Source organism: Mytilus edulis, chromosome 7 (genome assembly GCF_963676685.1).
Source record: "Mytilus edulis chromosome 7, xbMytEdul2.2, whole genome shotgun sequence".
In the NCBI taxonomy this organism is placed as follows: Eukaryota; Metazoa; Mollusca; class Bivalvia; order Mytilida; family Mytilidae; genus Mytilus; species Mytilus edulis.
The window spans coordinates 85,820,244-85,842,876 of record NC_092350.1 but is presented as its reverse complement, the minus strand read 5'-3'; the positions used below and the strand labels follow the sequence as shown (position 1 = coordinate 85,842,876).

Sequence of the window (22,633 nt, the reverse complement as noted above, 5' to 3'; positions counted from 1 at the left end):
AAACTACTGGAAGCTAGTTGATAGATTGATTTTTAAACATTCAGTGTAAAATATTTATGCAAGTTTAGAACAAAAAAAACCAAATTGATTATTTACAATAAACACTACAGAGAGCTTAGTCCTGTAATAGGTGTTGTACAGGACGAAGGTCTGGAAATTTTAAAAATGCCAAGCATTGGAAAATGAGGGATTATTGGATAGGAGCAGAAACTTTGCCTTTCAGTAGACCAACTACGAACTCCTCAAAGAGTGGCATTCTCTCTACAACTAGGCATAAGATTAAATGTCCCCATTCTGACCAGACGTGACTACGTATTTATACATCCTACACAGCCAAACGGACGACCAACATTGGCAAGTCGATGAAGACAAAGTGGAAAGCTAGTTGAAAACTAACAACAACTAATTAAAAATTCATGTGTCTAAGTTGAGATTCATTCAAGTTTTTGTTGATAGAATTGAAATGATCTGAACCAAAGTTCTAGTTTCTAGTTTATAGTTTCTATATAAGGTACACACATAAAAAAAACCCATTCAATTCTATCTAATATTCCATTCACTAAGGACGAGAGACTAGTGTACACATGACATTCGATAATTAGAGTTGTGACAACTGCACTGGAGTTCATCTACATATAACGTTGTTTATTTTAAATTTTTTTAATGAAAAAAAAATATTTGTATAAAAATTATGTGTAGGCACGTGCCTAAAGTGCCTAACGGCAGCTACGCCCCTGATCATGATGTCATTTTCTATTTTAAAAAATAATTTATTTTAGCCATGATTATCATGATTATGTATGTGAAGGAATTTTATTTTTAGATATTACTATTTAATGTTGCTGATGGAGGCTTTTTAATTTTAGGCATGATCATGATGTCATTTTCTATTTTAAAAAATAATTTATTTTAGCCATGATTATCATGATTATGTATGTGAAGGAAATTTATTTTTAGATATTACTATTTAATGTTGCTCATGGAGGCTTTTTAATTTTAGGCATGATCATGATGTCATTTTCTATTTTAATACTGTTAATACTGATGTATTTAAAAGGGTTTTTGTGGTTGCAAAGTCCTAGCTGTCAATTTATTTTTAGAAGTTTCTTTTAAATGCTGATGAAAGAAATTAATTTTTTGATATAACTATTAATTGTTGCTGATGAAGTTTTTTGTCGAGCCTGCAACTGTTGTTGCAGAAAGTTTGACTTAGGGATAGTGATGTGGCGGCGGCGGCTACGGCGGATTTAGCTAACTTCTTAAAAGCTTTATGTTTTAGAAGGTAGAAGACCTGGATGCTTCATACTCTGTATTTATGGTTTCATGGTTCAGTGGTAATAGTTAAGTTTTTGTGTTTTGGACTGTTTTTCTTATACTGTATGCAATAGGTCTACTATATTTGGTGTATGGAATAATTGTAAGGTGTACATGTCTAGCTGGCAGGTGTCATTTGACCTTGACTTCATTTTCATGGTTCAGTGGTCAAAGTTAAGTTTTTGAATTTTGGACTTTTTTTTCTAATACTATATGCAATAGGTCAACTATATTAGGTGTATGGAATTATTTTATGATCTATATGTCAGTCGTACAGGTTTTATTTGACCTTGACCTCATTTTCACGGTTCATTGCTCAGTGTTATTTTTTTGTGTTTTGGTCTGTTTATCTTCAACTATAAGCAATAGGTCAACTTTATGTGTTATGCATTTTTCTAATTTCCAGACAGTAACTTGTGATTAAGTGTATGGATCTCTCTAAAATTGTACTAAAACGTTCCATACTTCAAAGGAAAGGCTGCAATTAAGTTTGATGGTTAATGCTAAAAGGGGGATTCAAAAAGTTTGGGGGGAAGTGGGGTTTCCAATTTTTTTTTAAAAGGGTTCATATTTTTTTTCAAAATTTTCAAAATTTCAAATCTTTGAAAAGTTTCAAGAAGAAATTTTCAATTGCACAGTATTGTGCATTAGATTTGTAAAATCTTTAACCACATTTATTTTGTGTCAGAAACCTATATTATGTCAAAAATTTGATCACAATCCAAATTCAGATAGTATCAAGCTTGAATATTGTGTCCAAATTTGCCCCAACTGTTGAGGGTTCGACCACTGTGGTCGTATAAGGCTGTGCTCAGCGAGGCATTTTATTCTCATTGTTGAAGGTCGTACGATTGCCTATAATTGATTACATTTAAATCATATGAACTTTGGTGAATAGTTGTCTGATTGGCAATCATACCACATCTAATTGTTGAGCCTGCGACTTTTGTTGCAGAAAGCTCGATATAGGGATAGTAATCCGGCGGCGGTCTTAGCTAACTTCTTAAAAGCTTTATATTTTAGACGATGGAAGACCTTGATGCTTCATACTTTGTATATAGATGCCTTATGTTACGAAGTTTCCGTCTGTGACATGTCCATTGTCCTCGACCTCATTTTCATGGTTCAGTGACTACTTGAAAAAAAAATAGAAATTTTTTGTAATGTTAGTTTCTCTCTTATTATGAGTAATACGATAACTATATTTCATATGTGCGTACCTTGCAAGGTCCTCATGCCCGTCAAACAGTTTTCCTTTGACCTCGACCTCATTTCAGGGATCAGTAAACAAGGTTAAGTTTTAGTGGTCAAGATCATATCTCAGATACTATAAGCAATAGGTCTAGTATATTTGGTGTATAGAAGGATTGTATCATGTCCAACGATATTCCCGTGCTTGCATTTCATATAATGATTTTCTTGATAAAGGGTTACTGCTCACAAGGAAGCTATTAAACCAAGAGTTCCCTTGGTAAATTTTACGGACGCCATCACGAGTTGGTTGACCGTTATGGAATAACCGTTTCACAAATGATATCAGATATGTTCCTTACGTTTTAACTACAATCCCCTTCCCTTTCATGAATTTGACCTACCGAATTAGACTATTTACCGGATTTGTAATCACATAAGCAACACGACGGGTGCCGCATGTGGAGCAGGATCTGCTTACCCTTCTGGAGCACCTGAGATCACCCCTAGTTTTTGGTGGGGTTCGTGTTGTTTATTCTTTAGTTTTCTATGTTGTGTCATGAGTACTATTGTTTTCTGTTTGTCTTTTTCATTTTTAGCCATGGCGTTGTCAGTTTGTTTTAGATTTACAAGTTTGACTGTCCCTTTGGTATCTTTTGTCCCTCTTTTGTCTTCTGACCTTGGCCTCATTTTCATAGTTCAGTGGTTATAGTTAAGTTTTTGTGTTTTGGTCCGTTTTTCTTATACTTTATGCAATATGTCTACTATATTTGGTGTATGGAATGATTGTAAGGTGTACATGTCCAACTGCCAGGTGTCATCTAACTTTGACCTCATTTTCATGGTTCAGTGGTCTAAGTTAAGTTTTTGAGTTTTGGTCTTTTTTCTAATACTATATGCAGTAAGTCAACTATATTTGGTGTATGGACATATTTTATGATGTACATGTCAGTCTCACAGGTTTTATTTGACCTTGACCTCATTTTCACGGTTCATTGCTCAGTGTTAAGTTTATGTTTTTCGGTCTGTTTTTCTAAAATTATAAGCAATAGGTCAACTTTATTTGTTGTATGGAAGGATTGTAAGCTGTTCATGTCTGCCTGGCATGGTTCATCTGACCTTGACCTCATTTTCACGATTCATTGGTCAATGTTTAGTTTTCGTGGTTATGTCTGTTTCTTAGTAACTATAAGCAATAGGTCAACTATATTTAGTGTATTGAATGATTGTAAGGTGTTCATGTATTTCTTGTTTGGTTTATATGACCTTGACTTCATTTTCTTGGATCATGTTAGGTTTATGTAATAGTTGTAGTAAAGCTTTCATTTTAATGATTTAGGACTATCAACATAATATCAATGGTTAGTAAAGAAGGCGAGACATTTCAGCATGTGCACTCTTGTTTTTATGCTACTATCTGATTCACGCATGCCTGCTATTTATGGTTATTATTTTGTATTTAGGGGTGCATCCAGTTGCATCATTTTATCAAAAAGATATTTACCCGACATAACTTAAAGAGAGTCTTTACTTAACTTTTTTTGTATACAAATTATGAAACATCTTCTCGCAATTTTTACTAAGAGTAATTAATCTTCATATTTAGCAAAATATGGCCTTGAATCTTAACTGTATTATAAATATGAAATAAGCCACAATTTGTTTATTAAAATGCTTCTTAGTCAAACACCCAAATAGTAGGTAAAATCAGTCTCCAGATATAGACTCGATCTAAGGCAGCACATTTTAAAGATTCTGCATTCTGCTTTTGCATTGTTTGGGCATAAAACACAAGTAAATCTAAAAACACATATAAAAATAAGGAGATGTGGTATGATCTCTTGTCAAGAGACCAAATGACACAGAAATTAACAACTAAGCATTCGTGTTGTCAGATTAAAATATCTTTAACACCCCAGTCCAGAGATACATTATACAGAATTTACCATATCCGTACTTATTGTGTAATAAGACATGTGTCCAGGTAAACAGGCTAACAACAAGTACTTGGTATTTCAAGTAGAAATACATTCCTAATGAATAAAATGGACCTATTTGAGTTGGGATAATACTAATTTAGTTTGAATTTTAGGTTTGGATTCCGCCTGGGTTCCTGCTATTTTTAAGCGGAATCCTCCTAATTTTCTCATACGGGAAGTCTGCTACCAATAGTTATGCACACGTTTTAGAATTTCGTTTTTGTACCTTTTTGCATGGACTGGCTCATATATATATGTCTCTTTTTTTGCATGAAATTATTTTAAAAATTTTAATTCGTATCGCTCGACTGTATATTTTCACTTTTAGGGAATTACGTCCCCTTCAAAAATCCTGGATCATCCCTGTGTTGTTCTGCTTTTGGGGCATATTATCAAAATTATAGAATATTGTATTAACCTTAACTCAGGACATGGACCGTGGCAACTTTGGATTTTGTTTGATATCGTCGAATTCAGAAATACTAATTGTTTACCTTTTCTTCTGGACCAAATCACTTCTTTACTTTAAAATTTACCCCAATATATTTACAAAGTAATTTCATCCCCTTTCTAGCTTTTTCAGTCTAAAACATGTAGTTAACGTACGATTTTAATTTTTTCTAAGGGGGAATGGGGGGATGGAATAAGTCTTTATTGTCATATACATGTAAGTATACATTAAAAATCAACCATATATTTGTGACAAATACAACAGGCTTTTTATCTCGCCTTGATGGAAGCAAAAAGCGAGACATAGGTATGCTGTTTCTTGCGGCGGCGGCGTTGCGACGGCGGCGTCAACAATGTATTAGTTTGTGATTAGGTCTAGTTCATGGTGAACCACTAGTGGTAGGTCTATGATATTTGGTATACAGTTGTATTAGCATTGGCACATCTCATTACCATATAGATTATTTGGCCCCGCCCCCTCAGTCAAGGTCTATTGACTTTGAAACTTTTCATAGTTTACATGTATTAGTTTTTGATTAAGTCAATATATGGGGAACCACTAGTGGTAGGTGAATGATATTTGGTATGCAGTTGTGTAAGCATTGGCATATCTCATTTCCATGGAGATTATCTGTCTCCGCCCCCTTAGTCATGGTCTATAGACTTTGCAAATTTTGCTAAGTTAACCATGAAACCAAAATTAAATATATATTTAGAGATGTATGTATGCGAGTGTAATGGTGGTGGGGGAAGGGGTGTCAGTTTCTATAGTATCTTTGAATTTTTTGCCATTTCACTCTATTCTTTATTCTTCTGCCAATTGGTCTCTATTATATTCGTCCTTAACATGCATGACATATTTGCCACTTGACGTGAAGCAACCAACAATCAATCAATCTATTTTTTATATTTCATCACCTCTTTATTCTGTTATTTATTTTTTATCCCATTATTTTCTTTTCAGTAAACCCATTCATATCCTCATAAATGGTGGCGCAATCATAGCCTCATACATGTTCATGTACATGGTAATTGAAACAGGAAAAATATACCATCATATATTATTGTATGCTTGGACTAACGGATAAGTGTTTTAGTCCCAGATTATGTTCTCAAGTATGTCTTATAAAAATAAAATGGCATTTCATTGATGATTATATATTAGACAATGCCAACCCAATCCATTTTTTGTGGGAAAGGGGGGAGGGGAGTTTTTTTTTTTAACATAGCATTTGTTAGTTTCCTTTGAAAATTGGAGGGAAAAGAAAATACGACATTCAGTCTTAAAACAAATCTTGCATGAACAAAATTTTTATTGTTGAATAATTTTGATAATAAAAAATCACAATAAATGGTAATGTTAGAATTTTGTTATGAAGACATATGCCATATATCGATACTAACATTCTTGGCACTAAACAATGTATTTGTAAAGTTCGTATAAAACACGTGCCCCCCTGTGCCCCCGGTAAATCCGCCACTGATAGTATTATTGTTCATCAGTAGAAAGCAATTATGCTTTTCGAAAAAGACAGTTTTGTTGTGTGGGAAGAATCAGAAAAGTGTTATTTTTCTAAATTCTTTTTGTTAACGTGGACTTCGTAGTGAAACTCGGTTTGAATTTTACAATATTGAGTATCCTGAAACATGAACGCGGACTTTGCAAACGTTTCGACCAATGAAATTCATTTGAATATGCAACACGGACTTCAACACCTGGATGAAATATTTTATTTAGATCAGCCAATCAAATAAGTTTTTAGTGATTACCGCTAAAATATAGTTCATTAAAGTTACAGCAACTTTGCGGAAATGTTTAATTTCTATTATTGTTTTAAAATGTTTGTCAACTTTTGGTCTGTATAATTATATCAAATGTCACAAACGTAAAAGTAAGTTATTTAAGTGCATCAAAAGGCGTAAGCCAGGACCGACCGTGTGAGGGCTTAATAGCCATTCAATGTCGTTAAACCCACCATCAATATCACAGACTGAAATTTATCTTATATTTTCCATAATCTATGTTCATTTATTTGCAAGAATTCTTTTACGTGCAGACAGCACGATAATTCCGTAACACAATCGTAACCACGCTTCAATTTTCGTTTTATATTTACTGCTTTTCCACAATTAACGCACGTTTTGCACCATTGACCGGTATTACAATTTACACAGTTTGAAAAGTTCATTGAGCTGTTACTTTATTTACAACTTTTAGCAAGACTAAACTGTTTACTCAATGAATTAAACAAATGTCAACATTATCTATATCAATTTTTATACGATCGCAAAATTTTGCGGTCATATAATGGTATGACGTTGGCGTTGTCGTCGTCGTCGTCCGAAGACACATTGGTTTTCGCACTCTGACTTTAGTAAAAGTGAATGGATCTCTCTGAAATTTCACCATAAGGTTCAATATCACAAAGGAAGGTTGGGATTGATTTTGGGGGTTATGGTACCAACAGTTAATGAATTAGGGGCTAAAAAGGGCCAAAAATAAGCATTTTTGTAACTTCCAGACATAACTTGTGTGTTAGTGTGTGGATCTCTCTGACATTGTACCACAAGGTTCCATATCACAAAGGAAATGCTGGGATTGAATTTGGGGGTTACTGCCTCCAAATTTTAGGAATTGGGGGCAAAAAAAGGGGCAAAAAAACAAGCATTTTTCTAATTTCATGACAATAACTTGTGTGTAAGTGTATGGATCTTTCTGAAATTGTACTACAAGGTTCCATATCACAAAAGGAAAGCTGGAATTGAGTTTGGTGGTAATTGCACAAAACGTTTAGGAAAAAGGGGACAAAAATAAGCATTTTTCTAGTTTCCAGACAATAATATGTGTTCGATTGTATGGATCTCTCTGAAATTGTACTGCAAGGTACCATACCACAAAGGGAAGGCTGGGATTGATTTTGGGGCTAATTGCCTCAAAATTTTAGGAATTTGGGGCCAAAAAGGGGCAAAAAACAAGCATTTTAAGCTCACCTGACCTGAAAGGTCGAGTGAGCTTTTCTCATCACTTGGCGTCCGTCGTCCGGCGTCCGTCGTCCATCGTCCGTAAACTTTTACAATAATCTCCTCTGAAACTACTGGGCCAAATTTAACCAAACTTGGCCACAATCATCCTTGGGGTATCTAGTTTAAAAAATGTGTCCGATGACCTGGCCATCCAACCAAGATGGCCGCCATGGCTAAAAATAGAACACAGGGGTAAAATTTATATTTTGGCTTATATCTTTGAAACAAAAGCATTCAGAGCAAATCTGACATGGGGGTCAAATTGTTGATCAGGTCAAGATTTATCTGCCCTGAAATTTTCAGACGAATCGGACAACCTGTTGTTGGGTTGCTGCCCCTGAATTGGTTATTTTAAGGAAATTGTGTAGGTTTTTGGTTATTATCTTGAATACTGTTATAAATAGAGATAAACTGTAAAAAGCAATAATGTTCAGCAAAGTAAGACCTACAAATAAGTCAAATGATCAAAATTGTCAATCAACCCCTTAAGGAGTTATTGCCCTTTATAGTCAATTTTTAACAACTTTTCGTAATTTTTTGTAACTTGTACACAAATCGTCTTCTCTGAAACTACTTGGCCAAATTTAACCAAACTTGGCCACAATTATCATTGTGGTATATAGTTTAAAAAATGTGTCCGATGACCCTGCCTACCAAACAAAATGGCCGACATGGCTGAAATTAGAACATAGTGGTGAAATGCAGTTTTTGCTTTATATCTTTGAAATTAAGACATTTAGGGCAAATCTTTCAAGATTTAAATGTCCATCAGAATAGGATCTATCCCCTCACACATTTTCAGATGAATCCGACAACCTGTTGTTGGGTTGCTGCCCTAAAATTGGTAATTTCAAGGAAATTTTGCAGTTTTTGGTTATTATCTTGAAATACTATTATAGATAGAGATAAACTGTAAACAGCAATAATGTTCAGCAAAGTAAGATCTACAAATAAGTCAACATGATCAAAATTGTTAGAGGAGGACCCCATAAGGAGTTATTGCCCTTTATAGTCAATATTGAACAACTTTTCGTCATTTTTGTAACTTGTACAAAAATCTTCTTTTCTAAAACTATGGGCCACATTTAACCAAACTTGGCCACAATCATAACTAGGGTATATATATATAAAAAAAGTGTCTAATGACCCCGCCTACCACCCAAGATGGCCGACATCAGTAACAACAGTAACAGGTGAGCGACACAGGCTCTTGAGAGCCTCTAGTTCTAGTTTCACGACAATAACTTGTGTGTAAGTGTATGGATCTTTATGAAATTGTACTGCATGTTCTATGGTAAAGATCGTGTCCACTCTATATCTTGAGAACCGTTATGATTTCAAAGTTTATACTTGACATGTATATTAACCAACACCAGAGGGTGTGTCAAAAGTCAAGGTTAAACACTTTGGTTTCAGTTGACAACTCAATGTCCTATGGTAAAGATACACATTTTTTACCACACATTATTTCAGCGGGGCCCACAGAGATGGCTCCCATCTCAATGATGTCTAGATTATTCATGCTCTTAAACAGTAAAATCTCAAATATTGTTCATGTATCTCTTTATTATGTCACTCCATATTTGTTGTTGGTTTAGGTTGACTGGTTTAATGTCAAGTATTGTATAGGTAAAATTAGTACAACAATTGCCTATTATTTATAGAAGATGTATATTTGTATGATTGATAAAAGAGTTTTTGATTGTATTTCAGGGTGAGACTCCTTATGATATGGTAACAATAGAAAGCGATGATTCTGAAGAGATAAAAAGTAAGAAGAAAGAAGTGATGGACTTCCTAAAGGTAAATATTATGTCTTAAAGGGAAATTCCGCGATTTTTTACTTATCATCTAATTATGTTCATCTTAACATAAAAAACACATTTGCAAAGTTTTAAATTTATATTCCTTCTAATAACGGAGAAAATCAAGTATCTGTAACTTTTTTGGTTGAATTCTCGAGTGGGTCGTGACGTATTAGCCCGATTTATTGAATTCTGGGAAAAAATAAAATCTGTTTAACTCTTATAGCTTATCGACAATATACGTAATTAAAAGCGCACAGCTGACGAATGGTCGTAGTTATTAACCACAATATAATAATGAACGAAAATGAATATGCATATACCATTTTGTATTGATTGAATTAAACTCCTATAAAATTATCTCTAGTAAATGTTTTTGAATAAATTTAATTAATTATTGTTGAGATTTTATTCATAAAATATTTATTGAACATTTTTACTGATATTGAACTGAAAATATTTCAGTTCTATTTATCGTTGTTGTTTTGATAATCATTTCAATGCAACTAATGTGTGAGCAGAGTGTGTATATTATTTTGTAAAGGTCGACTGTATTTTTCTCGGCTTGAGGTCAATTCGTTTACCTTGTAGCTATTTAGCCGCAGGTGTGAGTTCAAGCGTACACCGGTATAAATGTTGTTATTTGGAAAGGATAAACAGAAAGGATTAGAAAGAGTATGATGTCACGATGTTAATACACTTAGATTTAATACACGATGAGAATAAAGATTCAATAATTAAATTGTGTAAATTAATTGAAAATAAAATTCAGATTCGTAAATCCGAAAATGTATAAAAATAAAAGGAAACAATTTTTGATTACTTTCTTAGCGGCAATTGGCGTAAAGATTCAAATATGAAGTAAAAATTAGTAGTTTTAATCTTTAATAAAAACTAAATGCAATATTACCCAATTTGATATACCATTGTACATCTGTTTGATATCATTGACTTTACCGGAATTTCTTAACTTGTATTCAAATGTGGCTGTGTTTAAATGCTAATAAAACTATTGCAATTTTAAAGTTTTTAATTGACAAAAAAATACAACATACATGTTTGTTTTTTTTAGTTTCTTTTTAACATTTTATTCTTACATAATTAAATTCATTAGACAATCATTTACACGAACTTTTTGTGAAAAAATACCAATTATCTAAGCTAAGGCATTATTTTTTTTAAGGATTTTTGAGGATTTTTTTTTAATTCTATGATAATATTTGTGCAATGTTGAACATGATAGCCGTCATTAATCCAAATAAGTCATACAGTAGTTGTAATAAAAGTTATATCTTAGTCATGCATAACTGATATTGACGAATTTAGAATAGTTCGTCCATACATCGTTGTTCTTGAAACAATCATTATTAGTATACACTAGAACACACCCGTGATATCACGGGTCCGTGACTGAATTAAAGTATATAACTATGCGCAAGCCTTATTTTAGTATTAGTATTGTCATCTGATAATTTCATGCCGATTATAAGATACACAGTTTTTCTCTGCTTTCAAGTCTTTCTGTTTGAACCCGTCGAACTGAAACAATAATATTAATTATTTGGAAAAAAAAAAAAGGTCCTGGAATGGCGTATTTTTTAATCAACAGCATTGTCCTATATAAGTTATAAATAAAGTTGAATTCTTTGCTTCGCTGTTTTACGTCATGCCCACTAACAAATTGAAAACTTTACCTATACGCCTTATTTTTAGTCCAGATTTTTAGTATTCGTATTGTTATCTTAGAAAGTCTTACTGATTAAAATACTACAATAGGTAACAATTTGACAATTTAGTAGTGTCAACCCTGTGGTTATGACCCGTGTATATAGCATATTAATCCTGAATACAACGTTTGGTGGTGCGCCTGTCAGATGCGGAACGTACAGATAAGGTAATAGGTAACAGGTAACTATACTATTGGTATCGGTAGCGGACTCGACCCGGAACTTCTTAATTATTGGCAATATTAATTACGTGGAAAACAAAAGGGCCTGGAGTGGTGTAATTTTTAATCTACACCTTTGTACTATATTAGTTATATATAAAGTTGAAATCTGTGGTTCGTCGTTTTTACGTGATGACGGCTGACAAATTGGACCTCGTAATTTTAGTATTATAGATGTAAGTTTCCTGACGTATAAGAGCCATTGAGGATGAGCTCCAGAGAAAGCAGACTAGTAGCGTTTCGTTCGTTTGTTTGTTGGGAAAGGAGAGGAAATGCAACCGCTTGTACAGATAAACGACAGAATTACCATACAAGCATTTATAATCAACACAATCAGAAACAGTTCCCATCGTTAGACGGGGAATATGAAGGCTTTCAAGAATGAACAAGTGACATGTCTAACTCGAACAGTTGGAAAACGGACTATCGACATCGACCGCTTGTTCTTGATATTTGAAATTGTATGCATATATACGTATACGTTTATGATAGTGATGAGTTCTGGTGTCTGACAAAAACTAAATTCCTTCATGGTTATATCTTGCCATACGTTTATATTGGTTTGTAAGGTGATTACTCAAAATCGTTATTTGAAAATCCTGTTTGTGAGATGTATATTCATTTCAATACAGAAATTTCGTCTATATATTTCACAAGTGTATAACACGGAGAAGCTCTGAAGGTTCATTACTCCCATTTTGTTTGGGTGTGAACCATCGATGTTGACAGCAATATCAAAGAATAAGATGATGTATAGAAAGAACTATGGGCGTCATGTGGCAAATATTACATGCATATCGGACAATGAGTTGTCAATCTGTATGAAAAGATTTCCAATACAACCATATTATTGAGAAGGAATGTTTACATGCTATACTCTCGTACTAGTATTACAGGGTTCTTGTGGCGTTCACCTTAGACACACATCTTTTTAACGATGTTTAAAAAAAAGACAGAACCAATTTAATGTCATATTTCTCTATTTTTTAAATATAACTAAAAGTCTTTCATCTGACAAGAATACCCCTATTTAGCGGACAAGTAATTTATTCTTTTTTCTGTTATTGAATACCAAGAAAGAAAAAAAAATCCCGAAATTAATTTGAAATTTTGATACTCAAAAGTTTCCCAGCAAAATATTCACATCCCTTCGGGATAATTAGTGTTCGTCCAGTGGCATATATAACAATTGTGATGACGAATTCCTTCCTTTGTTCGAGAACAATCTTATTTCACTATGTCCACAACTTCAATGAACCAAAGCAAAAGTTATACATCGACCTGTATTTAAATCAAATTGGTTCTCTTCTTCTTCTTCTGGTATATTATTATAATAGTCTATCGACATTCGATGATTACATACTGTTGGCATACGTGGACTAGTCTATTTACAACACTTTTACCCCTATTTATTCAAAATATATATTTTTTTCTTATGTTCAATGTATACATGTATATATTTTAAATTGCGCTATAGTTCCGTTACTTTCTATCCAGTCGTATTAACGAATCGTCGGCAAGTGCGTACATTTTTTTAAATCAATATTTCTGGTATGTTCCAATCTGTCCTTCACTTTTGACAATGAGTATATATTACATTTTCCCAAATTCACCCTTGGAAAAAATATTTAAATAGATTTTAATTTCATCAAATCTTATATTTTGGGTATTATTTATATTTTTATGAATAATATTCTTTACACCAGAAATGTTATTTATAAACAAGCGTATGAGTTTGGTAATGACAAGTAAGACAGAGTTGTATATTATACATCTGATAGTCTAAATGTTATCAGCCGTGTACACTGATCAATACCTGCAGAAGTGAAACGATGCGTGAACTTGCAAGCCCGACAGGAAATCGCTGGAATACCTGGACGTGTCACCTCACACCCCTCACAATACCTTTGGAAGTAATACCTTTAGCCATGCTGGTGATCAGAAGAGGGAAGATCAAAATTTATTTGAAAACAGTTTATTACTTTAAAGAATTATGAACAAATTAGATTTTCGAAAACAATTTTCACGGAACACTTATATATATGATTTCAACTTTGACTTTTTACCTAATTCCAATATTAACAGTTTAAAAACAACAGACCATGTTCATTTAAAAAAAATAAGAACATTTTCCGTATCAAGTTAATTTGTCAGATAAAACAATCGTACGATTGACAAAATATTGACACGCAATTACGACTACATCGGTTACTGTAGTTTTTGTCCTTTGTGGTTTATAGACATATCGGGACTTTTAATCGGGGAAGACGACAAAATGGCGGAATGCAGAGAATTGATACTCTAAATTTAAAATCGATGGTGATCTCTTATCTAACGGAATAAAACTTTAATATCTATAAATTTGAGCATTTCTATATAGAATGGACATAATATCAATTTTTGATTTTTTTGCGAAGTTTCCCTTTAATTAATAAGAGATATTTACAAATATGTTGACAAATTGTTAGAGACACAACAGACTTGGTACATTCAAGTTACAATAAAACGGTTGCCTGTTGTTTTCAATGTCATTGTAGGATTTGTTGTCAGTTAACAATGTACCCGGTAAGTTGACAATTCCAAGCTTGTTGCCTAATATAGATGTTGGCATATGCGAAAGACAAATGTTTGAAATCAGTGTCTCATCTGATGGATGTCTCTTATTTTTTGTGTCATCAGCTGGCTATCTCCTAGGTATATACATCACATCATCTCCTTTTATGTATACATAATGTGTATCTCTGTGCGGAAAAGTTGATTTACATGTTGATGCAAATATGTAATAAACATATACTAAAACAAAAAGCACATCTTAACAAAATGTTGAGTATGCTGTCAACCTGTGTATAGATTTTAAAGCTGTCAGTATGTAGCGGGTAGACAAAGCCACCTACATAGATAAAACTTCTATGAAATGAGTAAACTCAGTAGCGTTAACTCTCCTGCACATATTTTTTAAATTACATACAAAAACAAATAAATCACATCATCATTAAATAGGCCGTGTGCAGTAAATTTTACTCACGTGTGATATGGCTTAGAAGGAAAAACAATTACTGTGGCAATTAAACATGTGGTAAAGATGTCAGACCACCAATTCATTCACTCCAATTTAGAATGTAAAGTTATATACTAAAGTAGTCCTTCCCTAAAAAAAATATAGTGCTTTTGATGTCATTGTTTATAATTACTTAAACTAAACCAACAAATTTGCAGAAATGAAATTTTTTTGTGAAAGAGAAATATATTTAAACCATTTTTAGACATAATTTACTTGCCAATGAGTTTGCATTAAAAATTGAGGATTAACATGATTAAAGGGATAATTCGCGATTTTTTACTTTTCATCTTATTATGTTCATAATACCATAAAAAACATATTCACCAAGTTTTATTTTGATATGAAATCTAATAAAGAAGAAAATTGGGAATTATTAATTTTATTTCTTGAAACTTCCTGACTTATGTGACGTAGTTTAAGTCTTTGATGCATGCCGGGAGTGAAAATATCTCATTTAAGTCTTGATCGTTAACCATTTAATAACGCGATTTAAAGCGCATCGACGACTTTTGGTGTAGCTATTAACCAACGAAAAATAAGTAATAGCCATGCAACTTTTAAAATTAGATCGTGTGGATATTTTAAAACGAATTTTAATAATAAGATTAATTCATACAATAGAACATTTTTATGATTTTTTTTTCTACAAATACTTTAAACAAACATATGAAATTGACATGATCAATAGTGTATTAAAAATACATGTTTGTATTCTGACCTTTTTACTTCATTCCATCAAACATTTTCACTTGCTTGTACGGTGGAAATAAAATGTGTATTGTTTTGTGACACCTAAAGAATGTTGAATGCGTAGGTTAACTCAAGGTAATTAAAAGATAAAGCATAATGTAATTCTAATCCTTTTATCCTCATTCAGTGAAATCTAGGCGTCACGGTTTACTGGCATTGCAGTTGTGAACAACATTTCGTATGAATTGTAAACGGGAGTCAGTCAAAGTTTAAGACACAGAAATGTAAAAAATTAATTAAAATTAATTAACGGGAATAATAAGGTCGCACAATAACTGTATAGCTGTTGTATATTTTTATACTTTGCATAAGCATGGTAAGATCACTTTTAAATGAATTATGACTTTTGATTAATTCAGTAACGATAAAATACTTAATAATTTTAATTGAAGTATAAATTCATAAATAGAAATAGCCTTCTAATCACGAGTGTATGAACTACAAATTATACTATTTTTGATTAGGATCGGCCTTAAATATTTCAAACAGATCATTAACAATTGCAATTATATAATTTAGTCCATCCAAAGTTATGTTTAATTACCTATTTAGGAATTACTGTTCTCATCAAAATATTTCAAATCTCACAACGCTCGAATACTTCAGATATTTGAAAAAAGATGTTTTAAAAAATTGACAGAAAATTTAAGAATCTTTTTGCAATGGAATCGAAATTTACGAACATATATGCTTTTCACGTGTGAAAAACATCAACAAAATTTATACATAATCGGGAATGTCCTTAACAAAATAGTCTTCGTCTCACACCGTAACTATATCGGGCCCAACTATATATAATACTTTAGCTATTTGACCAACGATGTATAAAAAAAACCAGAACGAATTTAATGTCATCTTTTCCTATTGTTTAATGTAATTATAAGTCTGTTTCAACTGGCAAGAATACCCCTAAAGCGGACAAGCAGTTTGTACTTTAAATTGCTGTCACTGAATATCAAGAAAGAAAATAAATCCCGACATCCGTTAGGGATTATTAGTGTACGTCCAGTTGCGTACATATTACATGCATGTCGGAACAATTGTGATTATGACGAATTTCTTCCTTTATTCGAGAACAATCTTATTGATATATAAATGTCCATAACTTCGATGAGCCAAAGAAATTTATATATCGACCTGTATTTAAATCTCTACTTCTTCTTCTTCTTTTGGTATACAATAGTCTTTCGACATTTGATGATTACATACTGTTGGCATACGTGGACTAGTCTATTAACAAAACTTTTACCCCAATTTACACAAAATGTATGTTTCTTTCTTATGTACAATGTATACATGTATATATTTGAATTTGCGCTATAGTTCCGTAACTTATTATCCAGGCGTATTTACGAATGGTCGACAAGTGCGTACATTTTTTTAAATCAATATTGCTGGTATGGTCCGATTTGTCCTTTACCATTGCCAACGAGTATAAATTACATTTTACCAAACTTACCCTTGGAAAAAATATGTATGTAGATTTTTATTTCATCAAATCTGTTGTTTATTTTTAGGTATTATTTATATTTTTATAAATAATTTTCTTTACACCAGAAATGTTTTTCATAAACAAGCGTATGAGTTTAGTAATGACTAGTATATTATATCACTTTCAGACACGCAAGATAGAGATGCATATTATACACCTAATAGTTCAAAATGGAAAGTTATAAGTTATCGGCAGTGTACACTGATCAATACCCTAAGAAGTGAAACGATGCATGAATTTGCAAGCTCGACAGGAAATCGCTTGAATACCTGGACTTGTCACCACACACCCCCCCCTACAATACCTTTGGGAGTAATACCTTAAGCCATGCGGGTGATCAGTGGAGTGAAGATCCTAATATATTTGAATAAAGTTTATTACATAAAGAATTATGAACTAATTAGATTTCCGAAAACAATTCAAGTTTCACGGAACACTTATTTATGATGTGAAATTTTTACTTTTTAACTAATTCCAATATTATCATTATTGTTAAAAATAACAGATCATGACGTCGATCATGGTTATTAAAAAAAAAAGATAAGAACATTTTCCGTATCAACTTAGTTAACTAGTCGGATAAAACAACCGTACGATTGACAAGATATCGGCACACAATTACGACTACATCGGGTTACTGTAGTTTTGGTCCTTAGACATATCGTGGGTGAAAATCGGACAAGGTGACAAAATGGCTGACCACAGAGAATTGATACTCTAAATTTAAAATCGATGGTGAAATCTTATCTAGCAGAATAAAACTTTAATATCTATGAATTTGTGCATTTTTATACAGAATGAACATAATATCATTTTTTGATTTTTTTTGCGAAGTTTCCCTTTAATTCACTCCATACTATATTTATTTAAGATTTCCAGAAAAACCAGGAGCTATGTTTAGTAGTTACCTTCGGTTATTGGTATTTTACTACAAGACATTAAACATGAATTATAATTGGCAGGTAGAAAGATTATACATGTACGATTCAGTATACTAAGAGTAACACCTGCTTTCTATGAAGTTAAAAATATTATAAAGCTGTAAATGTTGAAAAAATTGTTGGAATAGACAGGCTCTGACAGGGATTTCGAATTAATGATCTGACACCTTTAAAGAAATAAACATGGTATCACAAAAATCAGAAAACAGCCTAACACCAGAATTTGTCCTTTCTTTTGCAATTAAACAATGGGAGAAATAAGAACAAATATAGTAACACATACTTTAAGAAATTATGTATTTTCTCCATTATGATTATGGTTGATAAAACTACTGTTTTTAACTTGGCAATAGCTGCTTCTGAACGAAATCGAAATAAATAAATAATCATAAACCTAAATTATTTGAAAAAGAAAGAATATTACAAAATTTTAGTAAAATTTTATTTGTTGTCCCTTATTTTAGTTATTCAGATTGATGATCCCAATCGCCGTAACACAACCATATCTGTGGTCTTTTATTCCCTCTTTCTCCATAAAGACTGGTTGTCAGAATAATTTGTCTGACGTGTGTATTTCTTGATCTTGTGCATTTCCAAACATTATGGGCAAGTTTGAAATTGTTCTTACAATCTTTATTGTCAGTGGCAAAAATAGGACTTTAGGATAGATATAAGATGTGGTATCGATTGGCAATGAGACAACTCTTCACAAGAGAACAAATGACCCAGAAATTAACAATGAAAGGTTACTCTACTAGTTTATTACATGTTTTTCTTTTTTAGACTGCCATGTCAAAGACATCCCCAGAATTGACTCCTGACAACCATTCACAGGAACCTGCAGCACCAGTAGTTGGAGGTAATCATCTAATATTAATTATTCAGATACTGGCTGAAATAATAATTACTTGTTTCTAATTACGGAGACCTTGATGTCTGCTAACAATGGCGGTACTATCATTCCTACTGGTTCATCACACAAGGCAATTGTCTATGTTAATTATTATATAAACTGGCTGGAATGACATGAATGATGTATTGTTACTTATTTCTAATATATAGAAACCTTGATATCTGCATATAACCTGTATAATGTTAAAAAAAAAAAAAAACATTAATAGGAAAAGTAAAGTAGGCTATTGATGAAGATTGATTGATTACAGATCATATTAACCTTAACATAAACTTCTCTCATTCTCATCCAATTTAGGGACTGTGGAATATTTATCTGAGGGTGGGACCGGTTCTTTCCTCAACCTGTTGATTACAGATCACAATAACCTTAAATTCATTCTCACCCGATGTATATAACATTTTCAACCTGTTCAGTTGACAACCAAATTCAGCCATCGGCTCAACTGGATTTTACAGAATAAGTAGTTTTTGGCAAATTAATACATTGACACATAAACGGATAGACACATTGACCAGTTGACCTATTAACAAATGGACATATTAATCAATTGACACATTGGCAGATCAGCATATCAAAATTGAGGTATCAAATTCAAACATTGACACATAAACATATCGACACAATGACCAGTTGACACATTAACAAATTGACATATTGATACATTGACAATTCTAAAGCTTTTTACACATTGACACATTGACAATTCTAAAGCTTTTCACACATTGACACATTGAGAGATCTACACAAAAGCATACTCATACATTGATATATTGCCATGTTGACACACTGACAGATCATATAAAAAACAAGATGTGGTATGATTGCCAATAAAACATCTCTTCATAAGAGACCAAATGACACAGAAATTAACAACTATAGATCACTGTACAACCTTCAACAATAAGCAAAGCCCGTACCGCATAGTCAGGTATAAAAGGCCCTGAAGTGACAAATGTAATTCAATTCAAACGAGAAAACTAACAGCCTAAATTATGTACAAAAAAAATGAACGAAAAACAAATATGTAACACATCAACAAACGACAACCACTGAATTACAGGATCCTGACTTTGGACAGGCATATACATACAGCATATGGTGGGGTTAAACATGTAAGCGGGGTCCCAAACCTCCCCTAACATTGGACAGTTGTGTAACGGTACAACATAAGAACGAACTATAAAAATCAGTTGAAAAAGGCAACACATTACCAGATTTATACATCAACACATTGACATATCGACACACTGACAGATCGACACATAAACAGGCTCATACATCAACACATTAACAGATGGATTCATCAACACATAAACATATCGTCAAATTGACATGTCAACACATAAACAGATTTATATATCAACACATTGACATATTTAAACACTGACAGATTAACACATTAATAGACCGAAACATCATAATTCTGACAGATCAACACATTTACAGACTTCTACATCATAACACTGACAGATCAACACATTAACAGACTTCTACATCATAACACTGACAGATCAACACATCAACCGACTTACACATCATCACACTAACAGAACAACACATTAACAGACTTCTACATCATAACACTGACATATCAACACATTAACAGACTTTTACATTATCACACTGACAGATCAACACATTAACAGAATTCTACATCATAATACTGACAGATCAACATATTAACAGACTTATACATCATAACACTGACAGATCAACATATTAACAGATTTCTACATCATCACACTGACAGATCAACCCATTAACAGACTTCTACATCATAACACTGACAGATCAACACATTAACATACTTCTACATCACCACACTGACAGATCAACACATTAACAGATGTATACATCATTACACTGACAGATCAACACATTAACAGACTTGTACATCATAACACTGACATATCAACACATTAACAGACTTATACATCATCACACTGACAGATCAACACATTAACAGACTTCTACAGCATAACACTGCCAGATTAACACATTAACAGTCTCATACAGCAACACATAGACATATAGATTTAACTTATTGACATATTGAAACACTGACAGATAAACATCAACACATTTTAGGAATAACAGTACTGTAGTTGAAGAGTTGCCACCGTCAATTGTAGATTTGACGGTCGCAAATGCAGTTTTACTGGCGACGCGTAGCAGAGACAGTAAAACAGAGATTTGCGACCGTCAAATCAAAATTGACGGTGGCAACTCTTCAACTACAGTACTGTTTTTCAGATTCTAATGCATTTCAAAAAGAAATAATACGATTAAACTTTGAAAAATGTCTAAAATTGACAAATAAAAAAAAAAACGCAAATCTTCATGAATGATTTTGGCGCAAAGACGTCATGGGTAAACGTGACGTCATACAAATGAAAAATTACAAACTGAAGGTTATTACGTTACCTGTACGTTTCAAAATCGGATAAAAAAAGTTTATAATGACGAATTCAAGGTAGATGTTGTTTTAATTTTGATTATATAGTAGTAATCGAACATTTGTTGATTCAATCATTTCAAAATGGTTGTCCCTCCTTAGTTACGCATGGTCAACTGTAGATTTGACGGCAACTTTTAGCCAATGAAAAAAATTGTTACATACAAATTGCATTAGAATAACATATTGACACACTGACAAATCAACACATTAACAGACTCAAACATCAACAAGTTGACATATCAACACATTGACACATCAACACAATAACAGATTCAACACATGACGTATCGACACACCAACAGATCAACACATTAACAGCCTCAACCATTCACAGATTGACATATAGACACATTTACAGACTCAAACATCAACACATTGACACATCGACACACTGACAAGTCAACATTTTTACTCATACATCGACACACTGAAAGATCCACATATTACCAGACTCATACATAAACACATTGAAATAATTACACATTAACAGATCTATACATTAACAGATCTATACATTAACAGTTCTATACATTAACAGACTCAAAACTCAATGCATTGAAATATTGACACATTAACATATCTATACATTAACAGATCTATACATTAACAGATCTATACATTAACAGATCTATACATTAACCGATCTATAAATTACAGTTCTATACATTAACAGACTCAAAACTCAATACATTGAAATATCGACACTATGACAGATCTACACAATAGTACATTGGCACACTAACATCGACATATTACAAGACTTTAACATTAACACAATGACATATCAACACACTGACAGATCAACACATAAACAGATTCAAACATCAAGGCATTAACACACTGACATATCATAAAAATAAAATTGAGAATGGAAATGGGGAATGTGTCAAAGAGACAACAACCCGAACAATAAAAAAACAACAGCAGAAGTTCACCAACAGGTTTCAATGTAGCGAGATATTCCCTCACCCGGAGGCGTCCTTCAGCTGGCCCCTAAACAAATATATACTAGTTCAGTGATAATAAACGCCATACTTATTTCCAAATTGTACACAAGAAACTAAAATTAAAATAATACAAGACTAACAAAGGCCAGAGGCTGCTGACTTGGGACAGGCGCAAAAATGCGGCGGGGTTAAACATGTTTGTGAGATCTCAACCCTCCCATATACCTCTAACCAATGTGGAAAAGAACGCACATTAAAATTCAGTTCAAGAGAAGTCCGAGTCTGATGTCAAAAGATGTCACCAAAGAAAATAAACAAAATTACAATAATACATAAATAACAACAGACTACTAGCAG

At 32.7% G+C, this 22,633-nt stretch overlaps 1 protein-coding gene across 1 annotated transcript in view; it reads left to right on the top strand.

Moving 5' to 3' along the window:
• Nucleotides 1–22,633, top strand: part of LOC139482709 (uncharacterized) — an 85,358-nt gene that overhangs the window by 36,374 nt on the left and 26,351 nt on the right. The window contains exons 8-9 of the mRNA XM_071266775.1: nucleotides 9,672–9,761; nucleotides 18,739–18,814. Of these exons, the coding sequence (XP_071122876.1) occupies nucleotides 9,672–9,761; nucleotides 18,739–18,814 (166 nt within the window). The remainder of the gene's footprint in view (nucleotides 1–9,671; nucleotides 9,762–18,738; nucleotides 18,815–22,633) is intronic.